Source organism: Galeopterus variegatus, unplaced genomic scaffold, assembly GCF_000696425.1.
Source record: "Galeopterus variegatus unplaced genomic scaffold, G_variegatus-3.0.2 Scaffold2754, whole genome shotgun sequence".
NCBI lineage: Eukaryota > Metazoa > Chordata > Mammalia > Dermoptera > Cynocephalidae > Galeopterus > Galeopterus variegatus.
This window is the reverse complement of record NW_007728865.1, coordinates 52,215-61,668: the sequence shown is the minus strand read 5'-3', so window position 1 is coordinate 61,668 and position 9,454 is coordinate 52,215. Positions and strand designations below refer to the sequence as shown.

Sequence of the window (9,454 nt, the reverse complement as noted above, 5' to 3'; positions counted from 1 at the left end):
TTGACTTGGTGTTGTCAGCACCACGCTCAGCCAGTGAGCGAACCGGCCATCCCTATATGGGATCCGAACCCGCGGCCTTGGTGTTATCAGCACCGCACTCTCCCGAGTGAGCCACGGGCCGGCCTTTCACCTGGCAAACTTCTATTTGCCCTGCAGCTACCTGCCAGGCCAGGTTAGGCACCTTCTCTGGGCTCTGACAGCTGCGACCTCCTGGTCATGTGTCCGTCTCTCTGATTGGATTGTGAGCCTATGAGGTTTTGACCTGGTCTTTTTTGACCACTTCTATGTCTCCAGCTTCACCCGGCACACAGTAGGTACTCAGAAAAGAATTTTAATATAGTAATCCATTCTAATGTCATATGAAATATTTTTGGTATAAACGTTCATTGGAATTAATTATAATTATAAAATAAGATATACATCATAATTAAATTATTATTTTTTATCATATTAATAATTATATGAATTATTACATAATATTATAATTATATAATGTATAAAATATATATCAACTATACACAATGTTATAATTTATTATATTGTCATATGTTATAATTATGTAATTATTATATATTATGTATCAATTATTCACAATATTGTAATTATAAATATCCTATTATATGATTAATTAATATACTCTAATTTATAAATATCTTATTATAATATTATATAGGGGTCCGGGCCGTGGCTCACTCGGGAGAGTGCGGCGCTGGTAGCACCAAGGCCGTGGGTTCGGATCCTGTATAGGGATGGCCGGTGCGCTCACTGGCTGAGCGTGGTGTGGACCACACCATGCCGAGGGTTATGACCCCATTACCGGTCAGAAAAAAATATATATTATATAGGTAATAATAGATATAAATTATATATTTCATACAATTATTAAAATTATCTAATATAACATATTTAATATACAATGATTTAGTATAAAATCATGCATACGGGCTGGCCAGTTAACTCAGATGGTTGGAGCGAGTTGTTATAACGCCAAAGTGAAAGATCCACTGGCCAGCCACCAGAACCAAAAAAATATGCATTATAAAAGTTATGTAACATACATAATTTTTTTTTTGTCTTTTTTGTGACCAGTAAGGGGATCGCAACCCTTGGCTTGGTGTCGCCCGCACCGTGCTCAGCCAGTGAGTGCACCTGCCATCCCTATATAGGATCCAAACCCACGGCGGGAGCGCCGCTGTGCTCCCAGCGCTGCACTCTCCCGAGTGCACCACGGGGCCGGCCCTGTAACATACATAATTTAATGTAAGATCATTTAAAGTGAAATGTCCATTTTAAACTAATTAATATAAAGCTGCTTTACGATGTAAATTTTTAATGGAATAATACAGTGACAGTCACAGCAATTCCTTTGCACCGTATTTAATCGTGTCCAAGAGAGCAGCAGGACGAGGATGCTAATTTAGGGACATATCAGCGGAAGCTCAGAGAGGCTAGGCAGCTCTCCCGAGGTCACACAGCAAGGCAGCAACAGAGCAGACATTGGCACTCGGGACCGCAGGTGTCCCGGGCAGGCCCCCGGCTAAACGCTCTGGCTCTCGGCAGGTCTTCATCGCCCAGACGGTGCTGCAGAGCCCCCCGGCGATGAGCCCCGATGGCCACCTGTCCCGAGCCACCGAAAAGCAGCTGCTCATCTACCTGCGTGTGGCCACCTGGAACCAGATCCTGGACCCCTGGGTATACATCCTGTTTCGCCGCTCCGTGCTCTGGCGCTTCCAGCCCCGCCTCAGCACCCGGTCCCGGTCGCTGTCCCTACGGCCCCAGCTCACCCGGGGGTCCGTGGTGAGTGTGGGAGGCCGGCCGAGCACAGCCCCCTGCCAGCGTGTCTCCCGTTAAGCCCAGGAGCCCGGCGTGCTGGATGCGCAGAGTTTCAGCAGCAGGATAATGGGTCGTTTTCTATCCAACCTGGGGACCCCCAACTCCTCCCTGAACCCCTTTCCAAGGCCTCTGCTGTCCCTCAGCCGCATTGTCACTCTGATCCCCGTTCTCCTCTGTTAGCCCCACCATCCCCACTCCGAGGTCCCTCTTCCCTCCAAGCCCAGGAAGCGCGTTTGGGGGTGTCAGGAGGGTGTCTGGGAGAAATGCGTCTCGTAAGGCTCAGGGTGGGTGAGTCCTTCCCTTCCAGAAATCCTCCTGCCACAGGGGTTCTGAATACGCCCTGCTTGCTGGGCTGCGTGGACTCCTTTTGAAACCCCAACCTGGGGAAGCCCTGTCTGGAAAAGACTGAATGTAGGCGGGAGGACACCCCCTCTCTTGCCAAAATATATCTTTGCCCCGGCTTTGTTTCCCTTTGGGTCCAGAAGCCGTGGCCCTGCCCCTGTCTGGAAAAGACTGAATGTAGGCGGGAGGACACCCCCTCTCTTGCCAAAATATATCTCTGCCCCGGCTTTGTTTCCCTTTGGGTCCAGAAGCCGTGGCCCTGTAGACTTTCATGCATCCGAGGCTGTTCAGCTCAGGCGGCAGCACCTCGTTTGTTGAGCGTTTACTATCTCCCTGAATTCTCCCAACAACCCTTCAGGGGACCTTCTAGGATTAAACCCATTTGGGAGTAGAGAAAAAGAGAGGAAGATTAAAGCGTGGTGCTGATAGCATCAAGGTCAAGGGTTCGGATCCCTGCACCAGCCAGCTGCCAAAAAAACTTAAACAGAGGAGAGACACACACGAGTCCCCAAGGTGAAGCCCCTGCCTCCTCCGCTCGGACCCGGTTTGTTTATCCATTCATTCACCCTGCGACATTTCAAACTCCCCAGTGCCTTGATCAGCGCCTGTCCACGGCAGGCGCTCAATAAACACGGGTGGAGCCGACCCCTGACTGCGTTTTTATGGAGCGCCTTGGATGTGCCGGCGTATAAGGATGTGCCCACGCAGTGCTGTGCATACAGTAGGCACTTAAGCATTCAGTGTTGCCAAATTTTCACCCAGCCCCCAGCTTCCCAGCCCTGCCCTATCCTTTGCTCCCCAGCAAAGTCCCCCCAAAATGACACACCCGGCTGCAGGGATGGGAGGTGCCTTTATTTCCCATGCGTCCTTGAGGTGCATGAGAAGGATCCGCCTCCTGTCCCCCCCTTTTCCTCCCCAGACTGGATCTGCTTACACCTCCCAGAGCCAGGCCCCAGTGAGACCAGTGAAACCAAAGCCCCTGTTTCCATCCCCCAGCCCCTGCCTGCTGGGGAACAAGGTCACCTGTTTCTGGGGGACCCAGGCTGGCAGGGACAGGAGAGGATGGGGACCATGCTGTTTCACACCCAAACTACACCCCTGCACTGGGGGAGGGGAGCTGAGTCCCAGGGCACAGGGGAGGGGGCAGGCCCCTGGGCTAGGGTCTCAGGGGCTGGCTGGGGATGCAGGTGGGGGCAGGACTTGGGGTGACAGAAATGGCCGGTGGGGAGACTTCTGGGGTCCCAGCTGGGGCTTGGGGTAAAGGGCTGGCTTCTGGGGGGTTAAGGAGACCTGCAGCTGAGGGGCCAGGTCAGTGGCTGGTGGGCCTGGGACTGGGTCAGGGCTGGCCTGGGTTCCAAGGACCAGATCATGGGGCTGAGGCAGAAGGACTTTACTAGGGGCTGGAGTGGGGGCTCTGGGTGGCAGGCCTGGGGGCTGAGGTCGGGCTGGGGCAAGGGGATGAGGCTGGCTTCCAGGATCAAGGCTCGGGGTCTGTGGGTCGAGCCCGTTTCTTGAGCGGAGCCAGATTCTTGAACTGGGCTGGGTTCCGGAACTGGATTGGGTTCCAGAAAGAGGCTGGGGTCTGGAAGTAAGGTGGGCTCCAGAACTGGGCTGAATTCTTGCGCTGGTCTGACTCCCAGAGCTGGGCTGGGTCTCAGAGCTAAGCTGGATGCCAGAACTGATCTGGGTTCTGGAGCTGGCTGGGGTTCCAGGTACAGACTGCATTCTGGAATGAAGCTGGGCTCCAGAGCTGGGCTGAATTCTTGAGTCACTCTGGGTTTCAGAGCTGAACTGAATCCTGGAACTGGTCTGGGTTCTAGAGCTGAGCTTGGCTGCAGAGCTGGGCTGAGTCTCCAAGCTGAGCTGGGTCTCAGAGCTGGATTGGGATCTGGAGTGAAGATGGGCTCCAGAGCTGGGCTGAATTCTTGCACTGGCATGGGTCTCAGAGCTGAGCTGGGCTTTGGAACTGGTCTGAATTTTGGAGCTAGGTTGGGTTTCAGAAACGAGGTTGTTTCCAACACTGGTCTGTTTCCCAATGTCTGACTGAATCCCAGAGCTATCTTGGGCTGAGACCTGGAGCTGGTATCTAGAACTTGGCAGGGATTTAGGGATGAGCTCAGTCCCAGAGGTTGGTTGAGCTCCTAGGCAGCGCTGGGTCTTGGAGCTGGTCCTGCTCTCAGAACTCAGCTGGACTATGGAGCTTAGCTCTGTTGCTGCACTGGTCTGGGTCTCAGGACTGGATCGAATTCCAGAGTTTAGCTGGATTCTAGAACTTGGCTGGGTCTCAGCAACTGACTGGGTTTTGTAGCTGGATGGGATTTCAGAACCACTCTGTTCACCAGAACTGAGCTGAGTTCTGGAGCTGGACGGGGTGCTTACCCTGGACTGAGCTCTGGAGGTTGGCCAGGCCCCGTAGTTGGTCTGGGTCCCAGAGGTGGTCTGTGTTCTGTAGAGAACGTGGAGCTCAGAACTAAGCTGAGTTCTGGAGCTGGGCCTTGCTTCAAAGATGGATGGGTTTCCAGAGCTGCTCTGAATACTGGAGATGGGCCTGGTTGTAACACTAGGCTGAGTTTGAGATCTGGGCTTAGTCTCAGAGCTGGACTCATCGCTGGAGCTAGTGTGAGGTGCAGGATGAGGGTGAGTATTTGGGAGCACCTGGGATTTGGCTCTGGACTGGGCAGCAGCATGTCTCTGCGTTCCTGAGCTGCTCTGAGTACGTGCACAGGGTTGGGTTTGGGAGCTGTCTTTGAACCCTGAGCTGGCTTGGGTTCTATAGCTAAGCTGCTTCTTGAGTCTCATGTGGGTTCCAACACTAACTTGTGTTCTGGAGCTGGACTGAGTGTCGAGGGGTGGCTGTGTCGTGCAGTCATCTCGAGTGTCAGAGTCAGGTGGAGTTTTATGGCAAGGCTTGGTCTTAGAGCTAGGCTGGGTTCCAGTATCGGGACTGATCTCTAAGCTGGGCTGACTCTTAAAACTTGTCAGGGTTCCAGAACTTGGCTTGATGTCAGGGCTCGACTGGATTCTAGAGATGAGCTTAGCGTCAGAGCTGGCCTGGGTTCGAGAACAGGGCTTGGTCTGAGAGCTGGGCTGGATTGTAGAGCTGGGCTTGGTCTCAGAGCTGAGATGAGCTCTAGAGCTGGACTTTGTCTCAGAGCTGGACTGACTTCTAGAGATGGGCTTGGTCTCAGAGCTGGCCTGATTTCTAGAACAGGACTTGGTCTCAGAGCTAGGCTTTGTTTCAGAGCTGAGTTCGGTTGTAGAACTGGGCTTGGCCTCTGAACTGGCCTGAGTTCTAGAACAGGGCTTGGTTTCAGAGCTGAGCTGTGTTGTAGAGCTGGGCTTGGCCTCTGAACTGGCCTGGGTTCTAGAACAGGACTTGGTCTCAGAGCTAGGCTTTGTCTCTGGGCTGAGTTGGGTTGTAGAACTGGGCTTGGCCTCTGAACTGGCCTGGGTTCTAGAACAGGGCTTGGTTTCAGAGCTGAGCTGTGTTGTAGAGCTGGGCTTGGCCTCTGAACTGGCCTGGGTTCTAGAACAGGACTTAGTCTCAGAGCTAGGCTTTGTCTCTGGGCTGAGTTGGGTTGTAGAACTGGGCTTAGTCTCTGAACTGGCCTGGGTTCTAGAACAGGGCTTGGTCTCATAGCTGGGCTTGGTCTCTGAACTGGCCTGGGTTCTAGAACAGGGCTTGGTCTCATAGCTGGGCTTGGTCTTGGAGCTGGGCTGGGTTCTAGAGGAGGGCTGGGTTCTAGAGCTGGGTTGGGTCTCTGAACTGGATTGGGCTCTAGAGATGAACTTGGCCTCAGACCTGGGCTGGGATCTGGAGCAGGGCTGGGCCTCAGGCACTGGCCAGGAGGGCTGGGGTAGGGGGCTGGGCTCCGGGCTGGGGCTGCGCTCAGCCCCGGAGCAGACTAGCCACAGGCCTCCCTGGCCTCGCCGATGGCGGCCCACACCTCCACCACAAACTCGTCCGGGAAGGCAAACTCTCCCAAGACGGAGTCCAAACAGCGTGCAAACTCCTGGACGCTCTCCGTCTTCTTGGACGTCTCCACCATGGTGGACGCTGCAGGCCGTGTGGGAGGGGACATGGGTGAGGGCGCTCCCTGGGCCTCAACTTCCCACTGGGACCCCGGCTCCTCCCACGGACTGGCCTCCCCCCAGGGACCTCCCAGCTTACCCTGGCCCCTTACCCAGCTCTGGGTCCCGAATGCCCATGTAACTCTCCAGCAGGTCATCCACCTTCCGTGATGCTTCCTCCTCAAATTCACTAGGCTGGGGGCAGAGAGGAGGGAAGCAGAGGGTGAAAAGCCCCTGATCCCCCAGCCCTTGCGAGCCTCACAGGAGCCAGTGCTCCGGCTACCACGCTTGTTGCCTTGCCTTTCAACAAGGACCCATTTCGCAGGCAGGAAAACTGAGGCTCAGAAAAGAAGAGGGTCCTATCCAAGGCCACACTGAGTCAGCAGCAGAGCTCCAGGTGCAAGAGCCCTGGAAGACCCCCGTCCCCTTCACTCACCACCTCCTCCACCGTGGCGGCCCCCCCAGCACGGAGCCGCAGAGTCTCTCTCCCGCTGCTCATTTTGGCTTCTATGGGGCATTTGCTGCTACGGCTCCTCTGGCCAATCATATCTGGAGGGGACAGATGGGGACAGGCATGTGTTCTGGGTGGACCCGGATCTTTGTAAACACTGGGAAGCCACCAGCTGAGCCTTTCTAGGAACTTCTTTTTTCCCTGGTGTCTGGCCGGTATGGGGATCCAAACCCTTGACCTTGGTGTTACCAACGTAGAACCTTCTTACCCTTCAAAGTCCTTCTTACGCCACGGGGGTGAATCTTCAGAGACCCCATTTGAGATTCCACCCTTCCCACCCCCAGGAAACTAAGTCACGAGTCCAGAACGAGCCATTATAACAGAGCGAGTCTAGAACCAACGTCCCAATCCTGTCCCACCCTGGACGGTGCCCCCAATCTCCCTCCTCTTAAAATGACTCTCTAGAAGGAACTGGAGGGTCCCTTTAGATAAGTCCTCGCCATAGAACTCTCTTCCTTTTAGGCGTGGCTCTGGGTGTTCACAGCCACGATACAAGGCAGGTGGAAAAAGCAGAGCACCACTCTCTGGAACCTCTTTCCAAATGTGCCAGGCCACTACTAGCAACTCTCGCTCTAGAACAGTGCCACACAAAGGGCCGGTCCGTGAGATGAGGGGAGCGTGCCCAAACGTCCATTCTGAATTGGCACATGGCTTCCTTCATTGAGAAAGTCTTACCAGGAAAGAGAAAATACTGGAGTACACAGGATGTGTACGCTCTAGAGCGAGATGCTCAGCTGGGCGGTGACTCTGCTCCCCCTCTGCAGGTGGCACTGGCAATGTCTGGAGACATTTTTGGTTGTCACAGCCAGGGGGTTGCTCCCGGCCTCTGATGGATTGGGGCCAGGGACGCCGCTCAGCACCTGCAGTGCCCAGGGTGTCCCCACCCCGGAGAACAATCTGGCCCCAGTGTCCACAGTGCTGAGGTTGAGAAACTGTATTCTAGAGCAAGCCTCTTACCTTATGAGCCAGTCGCCAACTTCTCTTTGAAAAGCACCATTCTAGAACTTACTTTGAAAACCATTCTCTGGAACGCACCATAACCTCAAAGCACTCATTTAAAAGCTGCCAGCCCGGTGACAGAGTGGAATTAGCCACCTCCTGCTCCCATCCCACTCTGCCCAAACTTTCCCTGCGTCCCTCCCCGACACCAACTGACTATATAACAATCTAGAAACTACCTACCTGTTCCTGACACAGTGCCAGGAGCTTGCTGTCATGAACCAGCTACATCTAGAACCTTCCAGCCTGTGCCAGCCCCCCACCTTCCACTGTCCCAAGCATCCGGAGAATGCATTCTCCAGAAGAGCTCCCCACCCGCCTGCCCCCTGGGCCCCAGGTGGCCCTCACCGAAGGCTCTCTTGGGCTGCACCAGGCGCAGGGTGAAGGGCTGTGACTTGGGCAGCTCCCGGAGCATCTTGGCCACTTCATAGTGGCGGCAGCCCACAATGGAGTGGTCGTTGATGGCCTCGATGCTGTCACCCACACACACTGCCTCGATCCGGTTGATGATGCTGCCTTCCTTAATCCTCTGCAGAGGACCCAAAGTCACTCACTCATGAGGCCAGTCACTCTCCTGGGGTCCCCAGAGCCCACTTAGACCCAGAGAGGGGCAGTTGCTCAGCCCAGGTCACCCAGCAACCCCTGGGTACCTTGATAAAGGCGTAACCGGCCCCATTGTCCGTGATGGTCAGTCCCAGCGCGTCCTCCGTCTTGGTGACTTCTACCTCTTTGGTCTCGCCGCGCACGTGGGCAAAGATAAAATCCTCCAGCCCTATCTGGCCGCCCAGAAGTTTCTGCATGTCTACTCTGTGGCTGTTGAGGGTGCAGAATAAGATCTGTCCAGAGGGGAGGGGGAGCTCGGAATTAACAACAGTCTCATCAACCGGGGTGATGGGCCCAGAAGCCCGATGGGGAAACTGAGGCCCGAAGAGGCACGACACTGGTCCAGGCACCGGAGGCCAGGATCCCAGCCCATGGGAAGTGGCAGGGTGTGGTGCCCCCCAGAATGGGGGGGGAGATGAGAAGGTGACTAGGATCCCCCCAAATAAGGAGCCAGTGAGAAAGTGGCCGGGGGCCCAGAGGGGGTCCCCGTACAGCCCCAGACTTGCAGGTTTAACCCTCTGGTGCCCTTACACCCCAGGCCCTCTGTTTCTCGGGCGGCTGTGAATCTGCTGGCGCCCCCTGAGGGCTGCGAAGCATGAGCTGGGAAAACCCCCAGGCCTCTGGGACCTCAGGCTTTGTGCCATCGCGGGGCTGCCTGGAACCCCAGCCCCCAGCCACGCCCAGCAACCACAGAGGCGTTTCTCTGAGGGCTGAGATCTGCCCGAGATCTGGGGACCCACTAACCTGAGACCCGCTCCTCTTTTGCAAGGCATTCCAAGGGGGTCCCCGGGGGTGTGGCACCGGGGGTCTAAGAGGTGCGTCCCTGAAATCGGGTGATCTGGCCTCGCACATCCGAGGACCCAACAGTCTGGGCAGTCTGGGTTCGGCTGTCTGAGGTCCAGACTCCACCCCTGGCCGGGCCCAGCCAGAAGGCGTCGGGGGCGGGGGCGGGGTCGTCACCTCGGTGGGCGCGATCCCGAAGGCCTCGGCGATCTTGGCGTAGAGCTCGCGGACGTTGGTGAAGCCCTCGATCTTGCCCGTGGGGCTGCCGTGCGCCAGCTGCGTGCGGAAGACGAGGCGCGGGCGGGCGCGGGG

The 9,454-nt window shown here is 55.5% G+C and overlaps 2 protein-coding genes across 2 annotated transcripts in view; one reads left to right on the top strand and one right to left on the bottom strand.

The window, feature by feature from the left end:
- TBXA2R (thromboxane A2 receptor) overlaps positions 1–1,931 on the top strand; it is a 5,735-nt gene extending 3,804 nt beyond the window's left edge. The window contains exon 2 of the mRNA XM_008582884.1: positions 1,561–1,931. Coding sequence (XP_008581106.1) covers positions 1,561–1,851 — 291 coding nt within the window. The 3' untranslated portion in view covers positions 1,852–1,931. The remainder of the gene's footprint in view (positions 1–1,560) is intronic.
- Positions 1,932–5,923: 3,992 nt separating this feature from the next.
- GIPC3 (GIPC PDZ domain containing family, member 3) overlaps positions 5,924–9,454 on the bottom strand; it is a 9,599-nt gene continuing 6,068 nt past the window's right edge. The window contains exons 2-7 of the mRNA XM_008582883.1: positions 9,320–9,454; positions 8,407–8,592; positions 8,105–8,285; positions 6,683–6,795; positions 6,360–6,441; positions 5,924–6,232 (exon numbers count right to left, since the gene is read on the bottom strand). The exon at positions 9,320–9,454 is cut by the window's right edge and continues 1 nt beyond it. Coding sequence (XP_008581105.1) covers positions 6,081–6,232; positions 6,360–6,441; positions 6,683–6,795; positions 8,105–8,285; positions 8,407–8,592; positions 9,320–9,454 — 849 coding nt within the window. The 3' untranslated portion in view covers positions 5,924–6,080. The remainder of the gene's footprint in view (positions 6,233–6,359; positions 6,442–6,682; positions 6,796–8,104; positions 8,286–8,406; positions 8,593–9,319) is intronic.